The sequence below is a fragment of the Dipodomys spectabilis genome, unplaced genomic scaffold (assembly GCF_019054845.1).
Source record: "Dipodomys spectabilis isolate Male_0828 unplaced genomic scaffold, ASM1905484v1 ptg000147l, whole genome shotgun sequence".
Lineage (NCBI taxonomy): Eukaryota > Metazoa > Chordata > Mammalia > Rodentia > Heteromyidae > Dipodomys > Dipodomys spectabilis.
The window spans coordinates 17,365,342-17,392,022 of record NW_024870824.1 but is presented as its reverse complement, the minus strand read 5'-3'; the positions used below and the strand labels follow the sequence as shown (position 1 = coordinate 17,392,022).

General features: G+C 48.4%; 1 protein-coding gene across 2 annotated transcripts in view; it reads right to left on the bottom strand.

The window, feature by feature from the left end:
* Positions 1–11,167: 11,167 nt before the first annotated feature.
* Ndst1 (N-deacetylase and N-sulfotransferase 1) overlaps positions 11,168–26,681 on the bottom strand; it is a 46,121-nt gene continuing 30,607 nt past the window's right edge. For both annotated transcript variants that reach the window (XM_042691959.1, XM_042691960.1), the window contains 9 exons: positions 26,083–26,211; positions 25,041–25,223; positions 23,850–23,946; positions 21,729–21,852; positions 19,529–19,703; positions 16,220–16,390; positions 14,663–14,772; positions 13,133–13,235; positions 11,168–12,358 (listed from right to left, as the gene is read on the bottom strand). In XM_042691959.1, the coding sequence (XP_042547893.1) occupies positions 12,239–12,358; positions 13,133–13,235; positions 14,663–14,772; positions 16,220–16,390; positions 19,529–19,703; positions 21,729–21,852; positions 23,850–23,946; positions 25,041–25,223; positions 26,083–26,211 (1,212 nt within the window). In that variant the 3' untranslated portion in view covers positions 11,168–12,238. The remainder of the gene's footprint in view (positions 12,359–13,132; positions 13,236–14,662; positions 14,773–16,219; positions 16,391–19,528; positions 19,704–21,728; positions 21,853–23,849; positions 23,947–25,040; positions 25,224–26,082; positions 26,212–26,681) is intronic.

Genomic DNA, 26,681 nt, shown 5'->3' with positions numbered 1-26,681 from the left:
GAATTTACCTCTGTAGATATTTCTTGTAAATAGAGGCATGCCATAGTCTTGTTTATGGCTTATTTCACTTAGCATGATTTCAAGCTGAATTCAAGCTATACACCATGTACTGGAACTTCATTCCTTTTTTTAGCTAATGTTGCATTGTACCTACATACCACAATTCATCTGTTTTTAGATAGTTTGTTTTCTGTTACGAGTATTATTTAACTTTTTGTGGAGGCAGCACTTTACATTCCTACCAGCCATGTATGATGAGTTCAAACTTCTTCACATCTTTTTCTCTGTTTTGGTTGGCCGTAGGGCTTGAACTCTGGGCTTGGACGCTGTCCCTCAGCTCTTCAGCTCAAGGTGAGTGATCTGCTTGACCCACAGTGCCACTTCTGGTTTTCTAGTGGTTTATTGGAGATAAGAGTCTCACGGACTTTCCTGCCTGGGCTGGCTTTGAACTGCGATCCTCGGATCTCAGCCTTCTGAGTAGCTAGGATTACAGGCATGAGCCACCGGCGCCTGGCTTCTTTTTTTTTGTTTGTTTGTTAGTTGTGGGGCTTGAACTCTGGGCCTGGGCACTGTCCTTTAACTATTCAGAGCAAGGCTAGCACTCTACCACTTGAGGTACAGCACCAGTTCCAGTTTTCTGAGTGCTTTATTGGAGGTAAGAGTCTCACAGACTTTCCTGTCCAGCCTGGCTTTCAACTACGATCCTCAGATCTTAGTCTCCTGAGTAGCTAGGATGACAGACGTGAGCCACTGGTCTGTTTCACATCCTTTCCAAAAGTTACTTTCCTGGTCAGGCACTGGTGGCTCACAGCTATTAGATTAAGAGGTGAGGCTGAAAGCTAAAGATAGTGGTACAAAGCCAGCCCGAGCAGACAGATTCTGGAGACTATCATTTCCAGTAACCAGCAGAAAGCCAGAAGTAGAGGTGCGAGAGGAAAAAGCTGAGTGAAAGCTTCAGGCCGAGTTCAAGCTACACACACACACACACACACTGATAGTGGTACATATCTGTCATTTTGTTATTATTCTTGATACATTTTGGATTAAAAAGCCTTTATTAGTTATATGTTTAGCAAATATCTTCTGCCTTTCTATGTGTAGTCTTTTTACTATCTTAAGGGTTTCATTTGACCCACAAAGGTTTTTTTAACATTTTTATTTTTATTTTATTTTTTGCCAGTCCTGAGGCTTGAATTTAGGACTGTCCCTAAACTTCCTTGTGCTCAAGTCTAGTGCCCCACTTCAGCATTTTCTGAGTAGTTTATATGAGTCTTAGGGACATTTCTGCTCAGGCTGGCTTCAAACTGGGACCCTCAGATCTCAGCCTCCTGAGAAGCTAGGATGACAGGTGTGAGCCACTGGCACCCAGCTACTAATGATTATTTTAATGAATATAGCTACCTATTCTTTTTTTTTTTTTTGAGTTTTTTTTTATTGTAAAGATACTATACAGAGGGTTACAGTTACATGAGTGAGGTAATGAGTACACTTCCTCTTGAACATTGTTACCCCCTCCATTGTTTTCCCCCTACCATCCCCTCCCTCCCTCCCTTCCCCGAGGTTCTTTTTTTTTTTATTGTGATTAAGTGATTACATAATTTCCGGAATTTCACAGTATTGTGGAATAATGATGCTCATTTAAAGTTACAAGTTCATTCTAACTTTCCTGGAGCAAATTGTCTATCACAGTCTGTAACATATAACGGTGTTCACATGTTATATACCATATATGTGATCAGCAGCATAGGGATATTTAGTAGTGGTTCAACCAGATGAGTGGGAGTTCTTTGTTTCTTAAGTCCTGTTAGTTTTGTCGTATCACCTAACATTTTGGATTTAGCATCCACTTATCAGGGAGACCATGTACCGTTTGTCTCTTCGTTCTTGGCTTACCTCGCTCAACATGATTCCTTCTAGCTCCATCCATTTCCCTGCAAATGCCATTATTTTGTCATTTCTAAAGGCTGCATAATATTCCATTGTGTATAGATACCACAATTTTTGGATCCATTCATCTGTGGTGGGGCATCTGGGTTGTTTCCATATCCTAGCTATTGTGAACAGTGCTGCAATAAACATGGAGGTGCACGTGTCCTTGTATATTGGTTCCTGTTGTTCAGGGTAGATGCCTAGAAGTGGTATGACTGGGTCGTAAGGGAGGTCAATCTTTAGCTTTCTAAGGACCCTCCAGACTGCTTTCCAAAGTGGTTGTATAAGTGTACATTCCTACCAGCAGTTAGCTACCTATTATCTGTTCTCTTTAATTTTTAGAGGAAAAAACATATTTAAGAAATCATTATCAGGTTGGATGCACTGGCAAAACTAGTAATCCAGGAATTCAGGAGGCCAAGACAGGATTTAGAGTTTGAAGTCAGCCTAGGCTACATAGCAAGACTTGTATTGTTGGAAGGCAGGTAGGAAGGAAGAAAAGAAGGAAAAGAGGAAGGGAGGGAAGGAGGATAGAAAGGAAGGACCATCTAAGGTCATGGAGATTTGTCCCTATGATCTCTTCTAATTAGCTCTTACATTTATATCTTTGATCCATTTTGACTTCATTTTTTGCATGTGGCATAAGGTAAAGGCCCAGCTTCCTTCATCTGTATTTGATACCCAGATTTCACAGAGGATTTGTTGAAGTTTGTTCTTTCCCCAGGGAATGGATTTACAATCCTTTTCCAAAGTCAGTTGATGACAGATGTAAAAGTTGATTTCTGGGCTCTCAATCTTACTCCATGGTATATATTTCTGTTCTACACGGACAATCACCATTTTTTGGTTTTTTTTTTAGTGGTATGTGGTTTAAACTCGGGGCCTTGCACTTATTAGGCAAATGTTCTACCACTTGGGCTACTCCTCAGCTTTGTTTTTCAAATTAGTCCTCAACTGGCCTTGGACCTCAGATCTCCTTCAGCCGTCTTGGTAGCTGAGATTACAGGTGGACACTACCACACTCAGCTTTTTGTTGTTGTAAGTATAATTAATTAAACTCTGATTAGACAAAACACTTTCAGTTCTTAGGCTCTTTCATTTCCAATTTTCAGCTTTTTATATCCAAATACCTATTCTTCAAGGTCTTTTTATTACTTTTACAAATCTAATAGCTCTAGATTGGTGAAAATGTCTCTAGATACCCAGGCCGTTAACTATCCAGGCTGGCCATGTTGTCTTAGAGTCATTGGTAGTCTTTTCTTAGAAATAGCTGGACTCCCTGTGAATCTGGCTTGGTTTTTGAGATAGGGTCTTACTATTTGACTAAGCTAGCCTCCCACTGCATTCCTATCTCCATCTCCCCCAAGTAGCTGAGATTACATGTGTGAGCCAGCATGCATGCTCATTATTTTGATTACTATAGATTTGTGGTTAAGTTTAGAAATCACAAAGTGTGTGCTTTCCAACTCTGTCCTTTTTCAAGATTGTCTTGGATGTTCTGGAGTTCTTGAAATCCCACATATTAGGATGGATATTTTCATTTCTGAAAAATGAAGTCCCTGTTGGAATTTTGACAAGGACAAGCACTGTTTCTGTACTCCTTAGTATTCCCCCTGGGCCAATTACACTGAATTTGCATATCCCTTAGGTGTATTATCATCTTAACAATGTTTTCTATAATAACACAGCAAATCATTCCATTTACTTGGGTAGTTTTATAGTTTTCAGCACATGCCTTTCACATCTTTGATTAAATGTATTCCTACCCCCTTATATTTTTGATACTACTATAATGGATAGTCTTCATTCCCTTTTTGAGTTGTTCATTGCTAGTACAAGTGCAAATACAACTGATTTATGTATCCTCCAACTTTTCTGATGTTATTAGTTGTAGAAATCTTTTTTTGTTGTTTTTGGTTTTTTTTTTTTGGTCGGTCGTGGGGCTTGAACTCTAGGCTTGGGCACTGTCCCTGCATTCTTCAGCTCAAGGCAAGTGCTCTACTGTTTGAGCCACAGCGACACTTCTAGTTGTAGGAATTTTTGTGTGTATAGATTCATTAGTTTTCTAGATACGAACATGGCATTGGTATGTAGATATAGTTTTACTTTTTTCTTTCCAAGTAGGATCCTCTTTATTTTTTTCCTTTCACTCAGGTTACAACTTCCAAAGCTGTGTTGATTAGAAGTTCCTGATCAGAAGTGATAGATTACAGATACTCCTGTCCCTGGTCTTGAGAATTTTCCATTTTCTACTACTTAGAATGGCGTTAGCTGAGAGTTTTCCATATATGACCTTTTTCATGCTGAGAGAAATCCATCCTACATTTGTTGAGAATTTTTTAATCATGAGGAGATACATATTTTTGTGTTGTTTTATGCATTGAGATGATCATGAGGGTTTTTTTTCTCTTTGTGCTACTAATGCGGTTTATAACGTTGGCCAATTCTCATTGGTTGAACTATCTTTACATTCGAAAATAAAATCCACTTGACTATTGTATATAATTCTTTTAGTATGCTGCTGAATTTGATTTTCTAGTACTTTCTTAGGGACACTTGCATCTATATTCATAAAGGATATTGCTTTATAGTCTTCATTTAGTCCTTTTCTGGCTTCAATATCAGGACAATCCTAGCCTCAAAGAATTAGAAATGTTCCTTCCTCTTCAAAATTTTCATGAGTCTGAGACAGACTGATGTTAATTCCCCCTTATCTATTTGGAATTCACCAGCAAATTCATCTTGGCACTCTTTTTCTTTGCTAGGAGTTATTTCACTGGTGATTCAGTGTCTCCTGATGTTAACAGTTCTCTGGCTGGTCTGTTCCTGAGTCGGCGCTGGTGTGGAGGAACCTCTAGGATTCGCCCCTTTTGGCTTTTACCCAGTTCATGAGTGAGCTGTTCTCACCAGCCTCCCTTGCTCCCTTTCATCTCTATGGGGCTATCAGTTGCATGAGTGTTCTGAAGGTCCTTCTCAGGTCCCAGATTACCCAATCCTTCAACTCCAAGGGTCTTGGGAAGCCCTATCAATCAAATGAGGTGAGTCTATCTGGGCCAACTTGACCAAGAGACCCTTCTGTCTCAGCCTCAGGACAGAAGCATCAGTGGCATTCCTCAGGCTGAGGCTGACAAGGTGGCTTTACAGAACTCTTGCTGTGCAGCAGGCCGGCTGAATGCTCACCAAGATCTGTTTTTAGACTCCGCATCACAGCCAGGCCAGCTCTTGGCACTCAGGCCTGCCACTGCATAATTTCTGGAAAGAGTGACAAAGGGATAAAAGTCAGGGGCTTAAAAGAGACATCTCATTGTGTGTTCCACTTACTGGGTTTTTGGATTCGTGAATACATTTAAGTGCCTTTGGGCAGCTCCCCTGGACCACCCAGGCCTAGACTTGAGAGAGGAAGGCAGGGCCAGGCTCAGAGAGCTACTCTGCTCTTCCCCACACTGTGGGCACTCCACAGCCCAGCATCCAATGCAGTGACTCATTCTGGGACTCAGGCCTGGAGACAGGACCACCGACAGGACTTCAGACTGCGGAGCCTCCAGGGCAAGGATCCCCGTGGTAACTCAAGCAGTTACCTGACTTCTCTGGATCTGACTCCTGGTGTGAAAATGTCCACCTGACAGTAGTAAGGAGGGTTGAGAGCCCTGAGAAAGAGTTCCTGACTCACAAAGGGAGAAGTGCTCTTTACCATTCCATGTCATGTAATGATGTTAACATTGTATCTTTACCTAACTTCCTATAAGCCAAGTCTTCCTGTGGAGGTCTGTGCTTAAGAGGCTGGTGTGATAGTGCCCCCTGGTGGACACTTCTCCAACTGCACCTGATGGAGTTCCAATCCCCAAGTTCAGGTTCATTTTTCTTCCGTTACCCTTGAACAGTTAGTTCAGCAGGAATTTAAGGACAATAAGCTCTTAAATTATTTAATTATTATAAGTAAAGTTCATATCTATCTATCTATCAACCATCTATAATATGTAGAGATCTGTCTTAAGAGAAACTTCCCTTGAAGGACTTGGAGATTTGAGCTAAGGAGTTTTGAGGGCTTCATATTTTAACATGTGGACATACCAGAGGTTATTTAAGCAGATCCCCTGCCAATAGACATATCGACTGTTTCCAGCATGATCCAGAATTTCTCCAAGGGGACTCGGAGGGCTTGAAGGGCTTTTCTTCACTGAACTCATTAACATAGCCCAGCTGGATTTTCCTGTTTCCAGGAATTTAGGATTCCAAGATAGGATGAGAGATGAGGAGTTGAGCTGGTCAAAGTCCAGACCCTCCACCCACCCCAAGCAAAGTACATCTGTCTTTCCATGGTGTTCTATGAAATCTTCCAGGAAACAAAGCTTCAAAAGTTCAGAACTCCTTACCTGGCTCAGCATCTGCGCCCGGTGCTTTAGCCTCCAGCTACATTCTGACGGGCCATGCCTCCTGCCCCTTACCATGTTTCCAGCTGATAAGCCCACAGAGGGTTCTGCAGGTGGGACTTGGTGGATTCACTTTGACCCCATAGTTTCTCCTCCCAGATTTTGGAGCAGCCCTTGGGTGCTGGGATCTTCTCTGGCTAACATGTGGTAGCCTGAGTCAATGTGCCCAAAGCTTGCTGAGCATCAGGGAATGTGTTAATACACATTCCTGAGCCCTCCTCTCACAGCTTCTGAATGAGATTCATTCGTGGGGTGTGTTTACAGCTTCTCTTGGGAAGCTCTGCCGAGAAGGGTGCTGGCCTTCCCCAGGAAACTCAAGCCTGGCCCTTAATGAGGCTGGGAGGCTTAGAAACTCACTTATTTCACCCGAAGTGCTCTTGGACAGCAGAGCTCTCTGCATTAGGGCTCCTGTAGGGTCCTTCAGTTCAAACCAAGCCAGAGCTCCTAAAGTGGGTGTGCCCTGCTGGAGCAGCATGCATATCCCATCCCATACCTGGATGGGGTTGAACTCCTGGAAAGGGACTGGCAATCTGCACTGAATATAGGCAAATTCTCCAGGTAACACCCCTAAGTCCAGCTCCCTCCTCATCACTAAAAGACAAGGGAAACTAAGGCTCAAAAACTAAGTGTGACTGGTCTCCAGTCTTAAGACAAGTGGCCCTAGCTTCTGAGTCTTCTCTCCACTTAGCAGCCATTCTCGCCTGCCCTCTGATAATCCAGGATGGCTGAAGGCTCTTGGTCTCAAGAAGCCTAGCACAGGTTTTAGCTTCTTCTGAAAAGGCTCCCGTTCATAACACAGTGCGTGACCTGGCTGGACCAAATCACCATGTGTCCGCAGATCTGGGCCATGTGGGCAAACCTCCCTACCCACCTTCCCTGGCAGGCCTCACACAAAAGCCAGACAGACAGACAGGACCCATCCGTACAAACAGAACCCCACTTTATTAGCAGTTAGTTCGAGATTGTACATTAATGGAGAAAGGTTCCCACTTTCAACACAACCCAAAACGGCTGGTTCAAGAGCCCCCGTTAGGTGAGCTGGGTAGCACCCCTTCCACCTCCTCCCTCCCTCACAGGGAAGGAAACCTCTGCCTGCTCCCCAGCATGCCCCCCACCCCCTCTGGTCAGCCCTCTCCTCTCCCCAGGAAACGACATGAATTTCATGCACCAATTAAAAAAGGAGCCCTCTAGCCCATGAGAAAAGCTAGCCCAGTCATAGCAAACCCTCTCCACCCTCAAGCCTGCCAGGGCCAGAGGGGGAGGAGCAAGCTCAGGAGGGATGAGCTTCTCAGAGAAAATCCAGTCCTGCTCCCCCTGGCCCTCCCGTGACCTCCCTGAGGCCCATCCATCCAAGAAGCTGCTCACTCACTGGTGCCCTGAGCTAGTGCTAGCATCCAGCCTGCAACTGGCTACCCAGAACCCTGGAGGGCCTGTGCCTGCCCCCCATCCAGCCCCCCTCCCCCATCTATAGCAGAGCCGTTTCCTGCTTGCACACTGAAAATCCCTGCTGCAGGCATTTTACTGCTCTCTGTAGATGGGCAGGTGAAGGTCTGGGAGAATGATGGCCATGAGTTCACCAACTGGACCCACTAAGGACAAACTGCAGAGCCTCTGCCTGCAGCCCAGTGCTTGTCCCTGCACACTGCAGCTTAGGGGAGGCCTTGCCCCATCTAGCTCTTCCTGGTGCATGCCAGAGGCTTGTCTCTGGTCCAGTGCAAATTCAGGGACCACAAAGCAGAGAGGGGAGAGAAAGAAAAAGGGGTGGGGGGGGAGTGATGCTGTTTGTTGGGGCCCTGCGGGCTATCCTCATCCCACCCCTCCCAACCAGAGATGTTCAGAACCTGACCTGGCCCGGCCTCCATCAGTGCCGTCTCCTTCACAGGGCCATCGCTACCCTTCCTCACCGTGTGGCTGCCTTCTACACGGAGTCCTTCCTCTCCCCACAGCTCCTTCAGCTCCCACTGACCCCTCTGCCTGTTCTGCCCCACTACAGGTGACAGGGAAGGTGCACCTTGCTGGGAGGGAACTATGGAGACAGCACAGAAGGCAAGTTTACCAATGAAAATGCAGGGGATAAAGAAGGCGAGTCACAGGAGACCACGAGGACAAGACAGATCTGGAATGTGGGACTTCTATGTGACAGCTGGCCTGCTGGCCTTAAAAGAATGTCATTTTAAAAGTTAGAATGAATGAGCTGGGCACCGGTGGCTCACGCCTGTAATCCTAGCTACTGGGGAGACTGAGATGTGAGGATTGTGGTTAAAAGCCAGCCCAGGTGGGAAAATCTGGGGGACTCTTATCACCAAAAAGCCAGAAATGGAGCTGTGGCCCAAATGGTAGAGCACTAGCCTTGAGCAAAAATGCATAGGGACAGCATCCAGGTCCTGAGTTTAAGCCCCAGGACTGGCACAAAAGAAAAAAAATAGAAACAGACGGAAGACTTTCAGCAAAGAGTTTTAAGAACAAATACAAAATGCATTGTGTGCACCCTGACTGGATCCACTTCCAAAGCCCGGTGTAAGGTAGTTGGAGGACAAGTGGAGGCGCTCTGGGTATACACTCTGGGTATACATCAGAAGTTAGGAAGTGGCTACTGTCCTGGCTGTGGGAGTGGTATCATGGAGAAGGCCTGGGCTGTTAGCAGATGAAGACTGAAGCACCTAGGGGTACACCTCCTGACATGTGCAAGTTGCTTTTAAACTAGGTCCAAATGCTAAAGGAGAAATGAGGGAGGAGAAACAAATGTAGCAGCAGAAAGCTAGTAATTTCAAAACCAGGTGCTGGGTTGTATCCATTCATAATCAAACACTTGGTAAAACACTTCTGTATTTGCTCTTCCCACTGGGGACAGCCTGTGCAGAGGCCATCTCTGTGGGTCAGGCCGGCACCTTCCTCGGTGGGAACCCACACCTGCCTCCGTGAATTCAGAAGTGCTGGCTGCTCATGTACTGAGGCTCAAAAGGCCATCTTTAAATATTCCACTCATCCTCCAGGCAATCAGATGGCAGGATCGCCGAAGGCTCTAGATCCTGAACTACAGACAAGTAGCCCACCTGCACCCACTCTGGACCAGAGGCTGGTGGGACAGCCGAGTGACCTGCACAGTTTCAGTGCTCTCTCTCCCCAAAATGCTTACCGTGATCCATGGACACTTGAAACTGATGCTACTCCCATGTCTGGTCACGTCAGGTTTGCCCTTCTCAAAAGGGAGCTTGGTGTGCCCAGTAGCTGAAGGCTACTAGGACAGTACTACCCTCCCTTTCTTTCAATACCTACAAGTTCCAGCAAGTCCTCAAGGAAGATTAGTAGGAATAAACATAGCAACAGTGACCTACACAGACAGAGAATAGGTGACAGGGCCAGCTCCAAGGCTGCTAGAAGAGACCAAGCAAAAATCTAGACTTTCTCCCCTGCATCCTGGGGTCTCAAACCTGCCTGCTCCTACCTGAGGCCAAAGGCAGAGAAAAGGGAAGCTCTCTGTCCCACAAGGGCTGCTCCAGCCAGCAGGGCTTGGCTTTCTGATCCCGGACCCCATCCCCATTGACAGATGGGAAGTAAGGCTTAGAGCTGTTACCAGGGAGGTCACAGGCTCCCATCTGCTGGTGCATCTTTGTGAACACAGCAGACAGGCTGGCCTGCGCTCAGGGCACTGCGCTCCTCACTCCTGCGGGGTCCACAACAGCCAGAGTGCCCAGGTTTCGAGGGCCCCCATGAGAAGCATGGTGGCAACGAGCTCTCTGCACACATCTGTGCGCATCTCATCCAATGTTCTTCTCCACCCCACGGAGAACATGAGAAGAGGGCATTGGCTCAGAACAGAGACAGCCTGGGCTGCAAGAGGAAGGCCTGCCCACACAGCTGAAGCAAATGCAGACCTGGGAACAAGGAGGCTCAAAGGCACCTGGCTGGGATGGAGTGGTTTGTCCCCATATCCTGGAATGACTGCAGCTGTGACTAAGGAAGGGTTGGAAGCCTAACACACAGTAGGGTCCCAAGGATGGGCTTAGAGGCAGTGTGGCATTGGAAGAAGAGCACTGGACTCGAAATCTGGGGGTCTGGAGTTCAAATCCTGGCCTGGCTTCTGATCAGCTCTATTGGCACCAGCCAAGCAAGTCACCTCCCTACCCAGGCCTGCTTTATACCTGTCAAAGGACCTTTCTAAGCCCAAGATGCCAGTCTTTTGAACAGGGCAGGGCTCTCCTGGAAGAATGTCCTGGTATCAGGGGGAAGGAGAACTGGCAGTGGAGGGGGCCAGAGAAAGACACCCTCAGCCTCAGTCACTTCACATTGTTAAAGGGGAGAGGAAGGGGAGAGTGGAACCCAAGCAGACAACAGCCCAGGGATACTGTGTCTGCGAGGAGCCCAGAGACTGTGGTGGCCCTGGCGCCCACTCCCAGGGTAGCTCCCAACCTAGCACCATGTGAGGGGGGGCAGGGGCAAGCCAGCTCTGGGCCCCAACGTTCCTGCCCCAGCCCCACTATTCCCTTTGACCACTCTCCCCCCAGGGCCTTGGGATACCTGAAGCCAGAACTCCTGGAGAGAGTTGATCTTCCCTTTGGCATCACCCCTCTGATCCCCTGGGACAGCCCCAGGACAGCAGTGGCACATGGAGGAGGGAGCAGAGACCTGGGCACCTTCATTCTGACTCCTTGAGGCCCAGACATGCAAAGAAGCGCCCTCCCTCCTCCCTTCCATCTTGTCCTCCAGCACTAGGATGTGCCACCTTCGAGCTGGGCTGCATCATTGTGTAACGACTGAATTAAAAACAAACCCAACCAAAAAAATATAATATATATATACACATTACATACATATGTGTGTATATACATGCATGTATACATACATATATATACACATACATATATATATATATTTAACACAGTGCGACCCCAGCACCCAGGGTATAAACTCTGGCACCAAGAAAAAAAAAACCAAAATATTAAAATACTTTAGCTTCTTAGTATTTGGGAGGTTAACAGGGAGGTCTCTGGGGACCCTCAGCCACAGGTCACTGGGGGCAAAACTGTGGACACCAGTCTGCCGGTCAAGGCAGTAGGTGTGGGGATGGTATACGTACACAGGAGCATGGACACGGGCAGACCGCAGGCCCACCTCAGCCTTTCACCACAGGAAACACCACACGTCACATCCAGGGTGAAGAAAGGGAACAGCCATGAGGCCTGCGTCTCTAGGCCCCGTGGCAGGGCCTGGGACCTGCAGAACACCCTGGGCACTGGGTGGGATACTGAAGCAACCAGAGATTCTTTCTCCAAAAAGGAAGGTGAGATGTGTCAGTGTTAACCCAAATGTGGAGGTTCTGCGCCTTCTCAGGGGGGACACTTACATCCAGGGGCTACCTCTGATCCCTCAGAAGGTCCTCGCTTGGAATACTCAGGGAAGCATCGAGTTTCTCCCCCTGATTTGGCAAAAGGCCCCGCTAGGCTCCTCTCCTTGTTGTTCGGAGGACAGGGCTCTGGCAGCTAATACTGAGGGGATACCTGAGGGAGCAGGGAGCCGCAGGATGGAGGAGAGGACAGGGTGGTAGAACACAGTGAGGGATAGGAAGGAGTCTCTCGGGACTCCTTCTCACCAGAAAAGTGGCCTTCCACCAACCAGAAGTGGCCTCTGCAGCGAGGCTGTGAACGGAATGGACCTCTGGTGCCAGGGAGGTCCTGCAGGCCACATATCCGGCAGGCGGTACTCGGAGGCCCTCGCAGACCCGCTGGGCTGCTCCTGGCCCTGGCCGGGCCTCCACGGAGTATTGCTCATTGTGCTCGGCTGGCCTGGCACCCCTCTCTGCAGGTCAGTCTGGCTCAGGCAGCAGGACGCCCTTGCTGCCACGAGCTCACAGGTGTCCAGTCTGCCTGCCGTGGCCAGGGCTACCTGGTGTTCTGGAGGTCCTCCCGCAGCCAGGTGGGCAGCGTCTGGCCCATCTTGTAGAGCAGCTTGGAAAGCTCGATGTTGTGGTCCCGGTAATAGTCCTTCAGGAAGGCTCGGGACTGCAACAGAAAGATGGCTCAGGGGAGGGCAGTATTCAGACGCACACAGGGCCTCTAACTTGCCCAAAACAGAAGCCTCCAGAAGAAACTACCATTTAGGAGGAGGGCTGAAATAGAGCTCATAGTGTCAAGGAGGAAAGAGCATTCATCAAAACCAGAGGCAGAGAGGAAGAGGAAAACATGCTGACCTTTATGACCTTCCTGTGTGTCCTTGCACTCTCCTAGGAGAACAGCCTATCTCTGTGAACCCAAACTCCATGTGCTCCTGCCACGGAGGCCTTCTCTACCACCTCAGTCCCTAAGACACCCTTTCTGAATGTCCACTGCATACACGTGCACCCCTGTCCTGCACAAAGCCCTCCCTGCCTTGAGCCCTGGCCCCTGGTGTGGGTCACCTCCCCTGAAGGAGTGTCTTCAGGCAGAGAACACCATCTGCTTCATCCTCCAACCCTCCAGTCTTTGAAGGCAATGAGCCCCTCACCCCTCATGCCTCACCCAAATTTCCTCCTCTTTTCTTCCCATTAGTACTAGATATTGAGCTTGCTTGGCTGGTGCTCTAGCACTTGAGCCAAGCCTGTAACCCACGTTCACTTCAAACAGAGATCATACAGATCTCAGCCTACTGATGAGCTAGGATGATAGTCTTGAGTCGCCAGAACCTCCTCTTGGGAAATGCCACCACCATGCCTGGGTGAGGAGGTAGGGGCAGAGGGTCCTCCAACGCAGGACCTTCCCACTCATCCGGCTGCCATTGGCACTATGTCCACCACTTACATCCAAGTCCATCTCTGGATATTTCCGGCCTTTGCTTTTGCCCAGACACTTGGTTTTTCCTCCTTCGAGCAGCTGGCACCAAAATCCTTTCTTTGGGTCAAACCTGTGGAAGTGGAAGCCTATGGGTGGGAGCCAGAGGCCTTGCCTCCTCCTCCCCACCTGTGGTCTGCACCCAGAAGAGAATGTCTGTGTCCCTCACACTCATGGGCCACGAAGACTGTGGATTGACATGTGTTATCTCTTGGCCTACGTGTTGCCTGGGCTCCACTCCACATCTGCCCTTCTTCCTGCAAAAGGCACCTTTCATGCTCCAAGGCTCCTGCCTTACCTCCTCCTAAGATCCACAAGAGGATGCTTCCCCTTCCCACAATCCCCAGAGGTGCCTTCTGAGCATCTTCCAACTCGGTAGTGAACAGCACCATGCTTACTCAAGAAGACCCCTTTACCAGTCCCAGCTTCAAAAAGATGACAGTGACATTGACAGAGCACTTGGCATATACAAACTTTGAGACATGGGCTCCATCCACATGCTCTCTTTCTATTCAACATTCCTAAAAGGCTGGAGATCCTCTCCTACATCCAAGCTATAGATGGCTAAGGCTCAAAGCCTCAAGGACTGAAGCAGGTCACAGGCAGTGATGAGTCTGAGTTCCTCAGCCATGCATCAGTGACACCACAGTCCATCCCTATGGGATCAATTTTCCTCTTCCACCTTCCATCTCTAGTACAATCAGAAGCAGAGGGAATATTCTTTTTTTTTCCCCCCTGCTGGTCCTGGGGCTTGAACTCAGGACCTCAGTACTGTCCCTGAGTATCTTTTGCTCAAAGTTAGCACTCTACCACTGGAGCCAGTGCTACTTCTGGCTTTTTCTGAGTGGTAATTGACAATAAGTGTCTCATGGACTTTCCTGCCCAGGCTGTGGCTTTGAATCGTGGTCCTCAGATCTCAGCCTCCTGAGTAGCTAGGATTATCTTACTGCAGGACTTTGCCAAGAAAGCAGCCAGGGAGGGTGACTTCTTCCTCCCTTTTCTTAGGCCTCCAGTCTCTGGCAGCCTCTCCTACCCTGAGCCTCTCACACAGGTAGCACCTACCAGCTGTGCAGAGGCATTCTCAACACCTGCACTTCAGGTGAGTGGGAAATTATTTTAAGTCTAAGTCTAAAGAAATTACACTTTAAGTCTAAGCCCAATGCTAGAAAAACCTTTATGGAAGTTGGAACTGCCCATTGCTGGTCTGACCAACTGACAAAACACTAAAAATGTTTGACCCAATCCGAACTAAGTGAAGATACTCCAGGATAGGCTGACCAGTACAGAACAGGTTCATCATCTGCTTCTCTTAAGGTACTACCACCTTAGCTTTTCTTCTGAATAACCAGCAGGGCAGTGTGTGCTCTATCATGTCTGCCAACTCTAATTAACCTATGTCATCATTCAAGTTTTGGGATTTGGGAGGCTTGGGGTGCCTCTGCTGCTATTTGTTTTGTTTAGCCTGGGTGCCTGGGCAAGGCTAGGCCATACACTACTCACGCCAAGGTTTTGTGGTAGTCAATGGTGTTGGTCACCCCGAGGAACTTCTGCACTGAGTCCATCACTTTGGCAGGTTCTGTTCGTAGCAGTTTGCCATCCAAGACCAGAATCTGAAAAGAAGGAAAGAGTAAAAGGCCACCTGAGCAATTGGGGTCAGCTGCTATCTTGGCAGGTACAGGTCCGGCTGCAAATTGGGACCCTGAGAGCTTGAGTTTACTTCCTCCTCCTCCCTGGAATAGCAGGCCTCCATGCCTAATGCTGTTCTCTGTGTGCAATCTCTGCTCACTGCCAGCTCCCCTGAGCCACGCTGTCCTCTCCCAGAATTTAAGCTATCAACCCCCAAACGTAACCCACCCTCAAAAACCTACAGCCTCAGGGCTGGGAATGTGGCTTAGTGGTAGAATGTTTGCCTAGCATGTATGAAGCCCTGAGTTCAATTCCTCAGTATCACATAAACAGAAAAAGCCCAAAGTGGCACTGTGGCTCAAGTGGTAGAGTGCTAGCCTTGAGCAAAAGAAGCTTGGGGACAGTGCCCAGGCCCTGAGTTCAAAGCCCAGGACCGGCAAAACAAAAACAAAAACAAAAAACCCTATAGCCTCTCCCTTCTAGCCTGTCACCAAGCTTCTAGTCCACATACCATGCTCCTCCCCCAATCTCTAACGGCTTTTTAAAAGACCTCATATGAGTCAGGCATGGTGACCGAAGCCAGTAATCCAGCTACTTGAGAGATGGAGACGGGGAAACCATGGTTTGAGGTCAGCCCTGGCAAGTTAATGCTATGGCTCAAGTGGTAAAGTGCTGGCCTCAAGCACAGAGAGGCTCAGGGACAGAGCCCAGGCCCTGAGTTCAAGCCCCAGGACTGGCAAAAAAAAAAAATAGCCGGGCGCCAATGGCTCATATCTATAATCCTAGCTACTCAGGGGGCTGAGATCTGAGGATTGCGGTTCCAAGCCAGCCCGGGCAGGAAAGTCCATGAGACTCTTATCTCCAATAAACCACTAGAAAACTGGAAGTGGCGCTGTGGCTCAAGTGGTAGAGCACTTGCCTTGAGCTGAAGAGCGCAGGGACAGCTCCCAAGCCCAGAGTTCAAGCCCCATGATCAACAAAATAAATAAATTAATAATAAAGAAATAAATGCAAAGGGGGCTGATGGAGTGGCTCAAGTGGTAGAGCACCTGCCTAATAAGCCTAGTGGCCCTGAGTTCAATCCCCAATACCACAAAAGGGTGGATGGAGTCTTCTTGTCAGGCACTGGTGGCTCATACCTATAATCCTAACTAGTATCTAAGGACAGGGGTCCAAAGCCATCCCACACAGGAAAGTCTGTGAGATCTTATCTCCAATTAACCACCAAAAAAAAGCCAGAAGTGGAGCTGTGGCACTAGTTCAAGCCTTGAGTTCAAGCCTCAGGACCAGCACAAAATAAGAAATAAAAGGCTTCATGTGACTTGACCCTGTCACCATGCCCCTTCTCTTCCTCCTAGCCACCCAACCCCAGGGCTTTCTGAGTCCCCAGAGACTGAGATCAGCACTCCAAGGGGTGGGGGCAATGGCTACCTGGTTGGCGTGAAAGGCGCTGAGCCAGCGCTCGATGTGGGTGGCGTACCAGCCTGGGACCAGGCAGCGGTTCTGGAGGGCCCGCAGCTTGGAGGGCGTGTCGGGGCCGGCTGTGATCACCTCGTGGAAGGTGTACTTCAGAGCCACTGGGTCATCATGAGCCCGCTGGTGCTGCAGATGAGGGAGAAGGTGGCATGTCACATGGAGACAGCCGTCCATGTGCAGAGGTGTGGAGATCCTGAGCCTGCCCCAGCTCTGCCTCTCTGCTGTTTGTCTTCAGGGAAGTCACTAAACCCAGGGTCTCAGTTTCCCATCTTTTTAAAATAAATGTTGGCCATTCACACAGTCTCTATGAATCCTGTGGCACCACAATGTCAGCATTGTTTTCTTGACAATGACTCACCTTTCTTTTTTCACATCCATTTATTTCAAAAGAAAAGTCAATGCCACCATCATGAAAGGATAAAGGGAATCAGTCATATACAGAAGGCAGCTACTGCTAAACACAGGAAAACAAAAGCCATGTTCTGAAATGCCAAGCAGAGAAAAATACCTGCTCTAAGTCTTGTCCCAAAGTTCATACACTCCTTGTTGAAACAGAACATGTCCTGTTAGAAGAGACATAGGTGCTATGCACACCAAGCAGCTCAATTCTCCTTTATGGAAATCGGAAGGATTGAGTCTGAATTACTGAAAAATAATGCTGAAGGACACTGACACCAGGAGAATTTCCAGTCCAGAGCACAGGGACCTGCCCTCCTCCAATGTCAAAACAGCCCAGGCAATGTTCACAATGGCCTCTGGCTCTTCCTGGCCTCCCTCAGACAGAACATCACCCTTCTTTTTCTTCCAGCTTCTCCTGGACCCTCCTGGTATGAATGAGTCTTTCTCCTTATCTCCTTCCCTTCACCCTTTGATTGTAGACTAGAAAAAGAGTAAGGGTTTAGATTTAGAAGACTAGGTTCAAAATGCTACCACATGAAACTTCACATCATATGTGAAGTAGATATACACACTCATCTCCCACCCCCTCCTCCCCACCACCTTTCCTGCCTTCTAGAAAACTGCCATGATGCTCCTGTGAGGTGTCAGAAGTGGAACATCGCCCTGAGTATAGAGCAGGAGGCCAGCTGGACCTGCGACAGCTTTCTCTATGTCGCCATCTCCCCATAAGAGCAGAGAGCAGTTCTCTGTTCAGTGCTAGGCACAGGTAGGGAAGAGAAGTGGCCTGCCTGCCTGCTGTGTCCTCAGTTTCCCCTGACTACAGGCACAGGAAAGGTGCATATCAAGGTATGAGGCAAAGTTCCAGGGGACAAGAGGAACTATCCCCTCCCCAGGCTGCGGGAGCAGCTAGAGGGCGCGAAGTCTGAGGGACTAGAAGCAAAGATGATCTTCCCTGTACCTGCTGGCACTGCAGGGCACACAGTGAAGCCCAGCAAGCATTCAGGTGAGGAGGCTCAAAAGTGGCCAGGCCAATGTCCAAAATACACAAGGAGCTCAAAAAAGTAACCCCTCCCCAAACTAAGAAATCAATCAATAAATGGGTAAAGGAGCTAAAGAGAAATTTCTCAGAAGAAATAAAACTGGCAAATAAATACATGATGAAATGCTCAATATCCCTGGCCATAAAGGAAATGCAACTCAAAACAACTCTGAGATTCCATCTCACCCCACATGTTGGCCTGGATTGGCCGACATTATGAACTTGAACACCAACAAATGCTGGCAGGGGTAAGGGGGAAAGGAGCCCTCCTGTACTACTGGTGGAATGTACAATAGTACAACCAGTCCTCAAGGCACTTTCCAAGTGCCTCAAAAGAACTAAACAGATTTTCCCTGTAACCCAGCCATACCACTCATGGGCATCTACCCAGAACACTCCAAGTCAGGATATGGTAAAGACACTCGCACCTCCATGTCACTGATGCACTATTCACATAGCCATTATGGAGACACCTCAGATGCCCTTCAATGGCTGAATGGATCAAAAACGTGGTACTTATAGAATTTTACTCATCCATCAGAAAGAATAAGATTATGTCATTTGCAGGGAAACAGATGTACCTAGAACAAATCAAGCTAAGTGAGGTAAGCCAAGCTCAGAGAGACAAATATCATGTGCTCTCACTCATATATGGAAGCTAGGTCTAAAATGTACCTGGACATGATAACTTGTACAGGACTGTAGGCATTCACAGTCAGACTAAAGGAGGATAATCTTAGGGGAGTAACAGGAAGATGTAACTCCTCTGAACATTAAAATATTATTTAATGAAACAAATTCCAGGAAATGGATTTTTGTTGGTGGTGGTGGTGTTCATTTTGGCTTTGGGGTTTTTTCTCTTTAGTGGGGCAAAGGTGGGTGCATAAATGGAGGGAGGAAGGGTGAACAAAATCAACTAGGCAACTTATGGGCAGGGATGAGAGTGGGAAACTGGGGGAAAGTGAAGGAAGAGGTGACATTGTCCAAAACAATAAATGTACTTATTACTGGACTTATGAAATGGCAACCCCTCTGTATAACACCTTAACAACAACAATAAAATTTTATATTTTAAAGCAATAAATTATATATATATATATATATATTTTTTTTTTTTTTTTTTTTTTTTTTTAAGTAGCCAAGCCTCCCTGGCCAAGACGATGACACCCCCCAGGCAACTACAGGGTAAGGCCCAAGCGTCCTCCAATACCAAGAATAGCTCTAGTTGATAAGGAATGTGGCAGTGGGCACTGGGGCCACTTCCAAAACCAAAACCTTGGTAGTACAGTACAGCACTCTTGGGAGCCTAGCAGACAGAAGAGGAATGCACCCTCAGCCTCCACACCGGGAGGCCCAATGAACTGTACTCAAAAGAAATGGAGTCAGGTCACAGAAATGAGAGTCTGGCTCTTACATAGCCAGGCAGGGCCTAGGCTTCATCCAGCCAGTCCTGCAGTCTGGCTGTTTGCAGCACTATAGAATGGCAGGCCCTGTGTCCTGCCCTTTCCCAGGTTCCCACCCAACCATGTCCACTGGGAAACCCACAGCCAGCTGAGCCCAGATCAGCATTCACCAAATCTAAGCTATATCAAGGTCTACCCCCTGGACACAGGAGCCATCAAGAAGCCGGGACTGACTGAGAAGTCATTGATTTCTGCCTGTCATCCTCGCCAGGCTGGGAACACCTCAGAGGCAGGACTTGTACTTAACCATCACCACACGCCTGATGCCTCACTCAGGGCTGCACAAAGCAGGTGCTTAGTCAATATTTGCTGAGTAAGGGTCAGTGGGAACCCCACTCTGACTCTGCACTCCAGCCTGCTTACCTGGTACCACGAGTAGGCCCGGTCCGCTGGATTGATGAGGATGGTGAGGATCTTGGCCTTGGGCAGTAGGGCTGCTGCCCGCCGTGGCGCGACTTCAGAATCAAAGTAATTGGCGCTTTTCTCAAAGTAGAAGTCGGAGGTGGTATTGGAGGGGATAGGGAAGAACTCCATGTACCTGCAGAAAGCCAGACAGGGACATGGTGAGGGTTGCTGAGGGCAGACATTCCTCAGAAAGCAAGCAGGCCACACTGCCCCAGACAACCAGGACTCTCCCCTGGCAAGGAATGGCCACTAGATAGGCTCCTGTTCAAATCTGATCCTTTCAGTAGAGGCTATGGAGTCAGGAGGGTTGAAGACTCTGGGTGTGGTGTGAGTGGTGGGGCAGGTGTGGGAGCTGTGCCATTCTATCCTAAGCCCTAGATGCTCCCACAGCTAACTGACTCTGCCCCTGGGAGCTAGCTGTGGCTCCGTGTGGCTCCCTGCAACCTGGGGAGGACCAGAGGAGAAGGGAGCGAGGCCTCTAAAGAGTGAGCTCTCTGCTGGGCACTGGTGGCTCAGGCCTGTAATCCTAGCTATTCAGGAGGTTGGGATCTGAGGATCGCAGTTCAAAGCCAGCCCAGGCAAGAAAGTCTGTAAGGCTCTTATCTCCAATAAACCACAAAAAAAACGGAGGTGGGGCTGTGGCTCAAGTGGTAGAGTGCTCACCTTGAGCTGAAGAGCTGAGGGACAGCACCCAGACCCAGAGTTCAAGCTCCCCCCCCCCCAAAAAAAAAGAGTGCGCTCTCTTTCCAGTCTGTATGTGTGGACCTGAAGACCAGAAGGATCACCTCCTGTCACCATACACACTGTACCTGCACCCCTGGCCTGCTGTACATGAACACCTGTCACCATACCCACACTCCTGGCCTGCCCATGCGCATAGCCTTCTAGAGAACTGTCCCACATCCCACCCTGAGAGATGACCACCTGCATAAATTTAACCAACACCCCAACTCTCCCAGGGTTCCTACCATGTAAGATAGATGTGTCAATTGTCAATTCATGGGAAACAAGACATCCTAATTAAGTGTGAAGAAACTCTACTCTTTTCTTATCAAAGGAATCCCAAGGACCCCTCTGACAAAATCACCCAGGGCTTGTTTGATTCCAGTGACCACCTAAGGCCCACCCACAAAACCAAAGAATCTTCCTATCTCATATTTCTGAATTCTCTTTGTAAAATCTAACTTGGGAAAGCAAAGAAAGCAGAAGCTTTGTTTCCTAAGCTTATACCAAAGCCATTTGGCAACAACACCCAACTTCTTGATCTTACTGTATAAATATTCATAGGCCTTGCCGCAGGCATGTTAATGTATTGCCCTGTGGAAGGCGTCACTAAGCAGAGGCCTCACACCATATTACCTTTCTAAATTCAAATATGCTGCCTTTTGATGAATACATCTGGCTATAAGGGGTTTTAGATAAAAGAGGAGACATGTTAGACATACAGAAATAAGATATATAGGTACATAGGTACAGGGATAGACAGACACATGGGCAGACATACCAGATGACAGATGGACAGAGAGATGATAGGCAGATGAAAGACAGACATATCAACAGAAAAAGACAAAATCCCATAGTCTCCACCCAGAATGTCCAATAACCTAGGAACAACAAATAAAGATAATATATATTCATACAAGACTTAAAAATTGAAAAATAAAACACCCCACACTGGCCCCCACACACTTAAGGTGACATCTGGGGAAAATTCTGGCGGGGAAGTTGTGACTCTACTCACTTCACGAGAAGCCGTCCAATACCTTTGGAGGCCTCCCAAGAATACCTTCTCCCCACATCTGGCCAATTGCAGAGAGAAAAGTTAGAATACTTGGTCAGAATACTTGGACTTTCACCGGAAGATCTCGGAGTGTGGAGTGAACCCCTCCCCTCCTCTAGTACTCATATGCTTCCATGCAAGCAAGGAGAGGGCTGGATTCCAAGTTTAGCAATCTCTGCCCGAGGTCATGCAGCAGCTCAAAGTGCTTTCCTATCAATCATCCCATCTGTGACAAAGCTCTCCCACCAGGACTCCCTGTTTATAAACACTTCCGCTGCGTGTGAGCACGTGCCAGCTGTTCCCTGTTAGGCCCTGCAGGCCTCTCCAGATGGCTCCACGATGGCCTCCAGTCCTGCTATGTAGAGAAAGGCCCCTTACCAGTCAATGCCTTTGTGGTAGTTGTGACCATTAAAAAACTGGATCTCTTCAAAAGTCTCTGAGCTGGGGTAGTTGCTGCTTAGGTCTGGGTGCATGCCCAGGAACAGATAGAGGGCTGTGGTACCTGTAGAAAGGGAGGAAGCCGAGACCATGGCTGAGCCCACAATGGAATCTGGGTTCTGGGCCTACCTCCACAATACTCAATGGAGGTGTTAGAAAAGCAGCTTGCTTTCCCTAGGTCTTAGGTTTCCACATCCATATAAGAAACAAATTGTACTAAATCCAAGATGGCAAGTAGGGCATGCATGTGGACACCCCAACTCCTATACCCCTTGAAGACATCACTAATCTATTACAGCACCTTTTATCATAAAACAAGGACTTGGCCTTGGAATCCTCTTACCACTGAACTCTGGCAGCCATGTGAGATGGACTAATGTCTCCTCTGAACCTTACAGCTAGATGTTTCCTGCAGCTCCTCTCTAGCCCTGGACATTTGTTCGGTCTAGCACTTGGGCACAACCCAGGGAAAGGGAGCTCTGACCCTCAAGCTGTTAATGTGAGACATTTGTGCATTCATTCATTCGTGTCAGAGTCTTGCTATGTTACCCTGGATGACCTCAAATTCACAATTCTCCTGCCTAATCTCCTGAGTGCTGGGATTACAGGTATGTACCACAGTGCTTGGCCTATGTGAAATTCTTAAGAAGCCAAGACTTCCAGTTCTGATGGAGTTCTTAGAGGTGCCCTCCCCTTATTCTCTCTCCCCTTCTTCCTCCTAAGGAGACCTTCCATAAGCTTCAGGGTCAAGTCCTGGAACCAATCTGGTTGATCATTTTCTTTTCTTTTCTTTTTGTCAGTTGTGGATCTTAAACTCTGGGCCTGAGTGCTGTCCCTCAGCTCTTCAGCTCAAGGCTAGAGCTCTACCACTTGAGTTACAGGACCACTTCTGGCCTTTCCTGTTTATGTGGTGCTGAGGACTTGAACCCAGGGCCTCGTGCATATGAGGCAAGCACTGTACCACTGAGCCAGTTTCCCAGCTCTGGTTGATCATTTTCTAACCAAGTATACTACAGCAAGTTACTTAACTTCCTGAACATTGGCTTCCTTCTTTCCTTCCTTCCTTCCTTTCTTTTTGGTAGTCATGAGGCCTGAACTCTGGGCCTGGGCACTGTCCCTCAGCTCTTCAGCTCAAGGCTAGAGCTCTACTACTTGAGTCACAGGACCACTTCTGGCCTTTCCTGTTTATGTGGTGCTGAGGACTTGAACCCAGGGCCTCGTGCATATGAGGCAAGCACTGTACCACTGAAACCACTGAACCAGTTTCCCAGCTCTGGTTGATCATTTTCTAACCAAGTATACTACAGCAAGTTACTTAACTTCCTGAACATTGGCTTCCTTCCTTCCTTCCTTCCTTCCTTCCTTTCTTTTTGGCAGTCATGGGGCCTGAACCCTGGGCCTGGGTGCTGTCCCTCAGCTCTTCAGCTCTACCACTTGAGCCACGGTGCCACTTCTGGCTTTATTCTGCTTATGTGGTGCTGAGGAATCGAACCAAGGGTCTCATGCATGCAAGGCAAGCGCTCTACCACTGAGCCACCTTCCCAGCCCCTTTCTTCCTTTTTGTTTTGTTTTTTTTCCTTTTTGGTACTGTGAGACTATGTAGCACAGGCTGGCCTCAAACTCTCCATCCCCTGCCTGCACCTCCTGAGTGCTGGGATTGCCGACATGTACCACTACACCAGTTGGGAGTTTCTTGTCTATAAAATGGAAGCATCCATTTAGGCCTTACAGAAACATGTGCATGGTAAATGCTCTTCAATCACATCAATGCTTCCTGCCCTGCACCTCCAGCAGACACGACTAACTGATCATTCCTCTTTGCCTGACACTGTGCACACTTGCAGAGAAGCTGATCAGGCCTCCTTTCTGCCTAGGCTCAGAGACTCCCAGGAGGACCGAAGGAGCACTACTAAGGCAATGGTTCACCCTCCACTCCCTTCCAATCTCCATGGTGATGGGCAATTCATGTTTGCTCTAAGTTACTCCCACTTTTGGGAAAAGAAAGGCAGGTAGTCCCCAGAGGTTGGTGGTGTAAGACAGCAAGGGTATAGAGAGACCTACCTGTTTTCTGGGGCCCGATGATGAGGAGCTTAGGGAAGCGGTCACATGTCTTCTCCTTGGACCAGATGTCTTTGTGGCGTTTGTCTTCACAGGGGTCCTAAAACACCATGGACAGGAAGTAAGGGAGGCCCGGAAACCCACGATGAAACAGACCCCCACACACTGCATCTGTGGCCTGACACAGGGATGTATGGCCCCAACCATGGGCAAAATGCCTATACATACCCTCATCACATCCTTACGTCTAGACACTGAGCTATGACAGGCATAGTTGGTGTCATGTCCCCCACAGAGCCTGGCTAAATGCCCAGCTGGACTAGTAATGCCTGAACCAGGGGTCAGTGAGCTTTTCCTCCAGAGTTCAGTAAGCCTTTTGGGAAATGTTTAGTAAACACTGGAGGTTTTGGATGCTATCTCTGCCACTGTGACATGAGAGCGGTGCGCCAACAGTATTCACGAGATTGAGCAGGAGTGGGGCTGGTGCCAAGAAAACGTTCTTTAGAGAAACTGGCCAAGAATAGATTCAGTCAGGAGTTGTGGTTTATGGACCTCTGGTCTGAACTGCAAATGTGCCACAAGTCTAGCTCCTGCTTCCAACTTTTAACAGCCAGGAGGTGCAGACTTTCCCAAGGACAGCTCCAAACCATCCCCTCAGTCTTTTCCCAATGGCTCCAAGCTGAAGGGGCATGAGAGGCTTGAGAAGAGTCTCCTGAGGCGGCGCAGTCACCCTCTACACTTCAGCTATATGAGATTACCTTTTTTTGGAGGGGGGGGGTTGGTCATGGGGCCTGAATTCTGGGCCTGGGCGCTGTCCCTCAGCTCTTCAGCTCAAGGCTAGCATTCTTCCATTTGAGCCACAGGGCCACTTCCGGCCTTTTCTGCTTATGTGGTACTGAGGAATCGAACCAAGGGCCTCATGCATGCAAGGCAAGCACTATACCACTGAGCTACCTTTCCAGCCCCTCACCAGCAGTTCTTAAAGGCTGTCTTTTCCAAAGCTGTGTATGAGTTCATGATGCACCGAGAAGGGAGGTGTGTACCTATGTGTAGGTGTGAACATATGTGCACAGGAACCAGTGTATGCCCACCGGTGAGCAAACAGCTACCTGAGCTGCTACTCGAGAAGGTGTGGAATGGAAAGGCCAAGTCTCAACCCATGCTGAAGCAAGGCATAAGGCCACCCTGACCCACCTGCCAGAGTGGGTCCTTCTCCTCAGAAAAGATCTGGAAGTACTTCTGAGCCAGCTGTACCGGGGGCAGAGTTTGAAGCCGCAAGTTGGTCCAGGAGTTCAGGAAGCGCACCAGGTGCTTGAAGGTATACAGGCCCAGGCGGTCATTCCCATAGTTGGACAAGTGTGTCATGAAGATGCTGATCTGCTCCAGGAGCACAGGAGTGAAGCAGCAGCCAGTGAGCACTGAGCTGCCATCACTCTCACCACCATCATCCCAGCCCTGCTGCAGGCTGCCCAAGACCAGTGCAAGGCGCACTGGGCCATCAGCAACCTCAGTGTGTGACCTTGAGCCACGCAACGCCAGGACAAACCCAAGTGTGACTGTCCCCCCAAACCTAAAGTGAAAGGGTGACCTGTTTAGGAGCTATTGTTTTATTAATTTGGAGGGGGTAATATATGTGGGACATGAAGAGAACAGAGTCCATTTTGAGCCACAGTATCACTTCTGGTTTCTGAGTGGTTAACTGGAGAAAAGAGTCTCATGGGGACTTTTCTGCCTGGGCTGGCTTGGAACCATGATCCTCAGATGTCAGCCTCAAGTAATCACTGGTGCCCGGATGATTACTTCCATTTCACAAACCAGGAGAGACCCAGGAAGCTCAAGTGAAGGGTGTGTGTGTGTGTATGTGTGTGTGTGAGTGTGTGTGTGTGTGTGTGTGTGTATACATCTGTCTTAGTGCACACAAATGTGCATATACAGGAACACATGTGTGCACGTATGAATGAAGACCAGAAAGAGAATATGCAGAGAAATGCTACTAGTTTTGTAAGAAAGTTTATGAGCATAAAATACAAAAGAGAAAGTTCTGAGGTCTTCCCCCAGCTCAAGCAGCAGAGAAAGGGCAGTGCTGGAACTGGAAGGGCGCTCTCTCAATTTCCAGGCTCTCCTTCTGGCCTCTTTCTTGCCATTCCCCATCCCAAGAAATCCCTGCATCTGCAGAGAGGCTCTGAGCAGCCCCTACCCCCCCCCCCCCCCCAGCAGCAGACTACATAGGACTCACAGGATTGAGGAGCACAGTAAGAAAAAGCTCGCCCCCATTGATGATCTTGTCCAGTTCACTGGAGCCACCAGGGTACTCATTGTAGAAGATGGTGTGTGTAAAGAGGCCACAGGTCTGCCGAGGGAGGACCTAGGACAAGGCAGGAGAGGGGCTGTGATATACCCAGGCATGGATGGTGCTAGGAGGGCTCTTTCCCAGGGGAAGGGCCACGTCTCCTCAGAAACACAGCCCTTCCCCCTGGGGATCCTTGTGACTGCACCTGTGACACCATACCCAGTGAACACAGACCCTTGTCATATCATACTTTGCTGATGTCCTCTGCACAAACAAAGCAGGCTCAAGAGTAGCAGAATAACTTTCTGAAGCCTAGACCATTTGCAGTGAAGATTCTGTAACAGGTCTCTGTCGGTCATAATCTGCAAGCATATCAGCACATCACCTGGTCATGTGCATATCATGCACTAGCTGTCTCCCTTCTGGAAACCAGGCTGTAAGAGAGCCAAAATGGGCCTGTCTTCTCACCAATTAGTGCTCAACATTTAATGTAAGTCCCTAGTATTGAGAAAGTGCATGAATGAATGGATGGACGGACACAGACA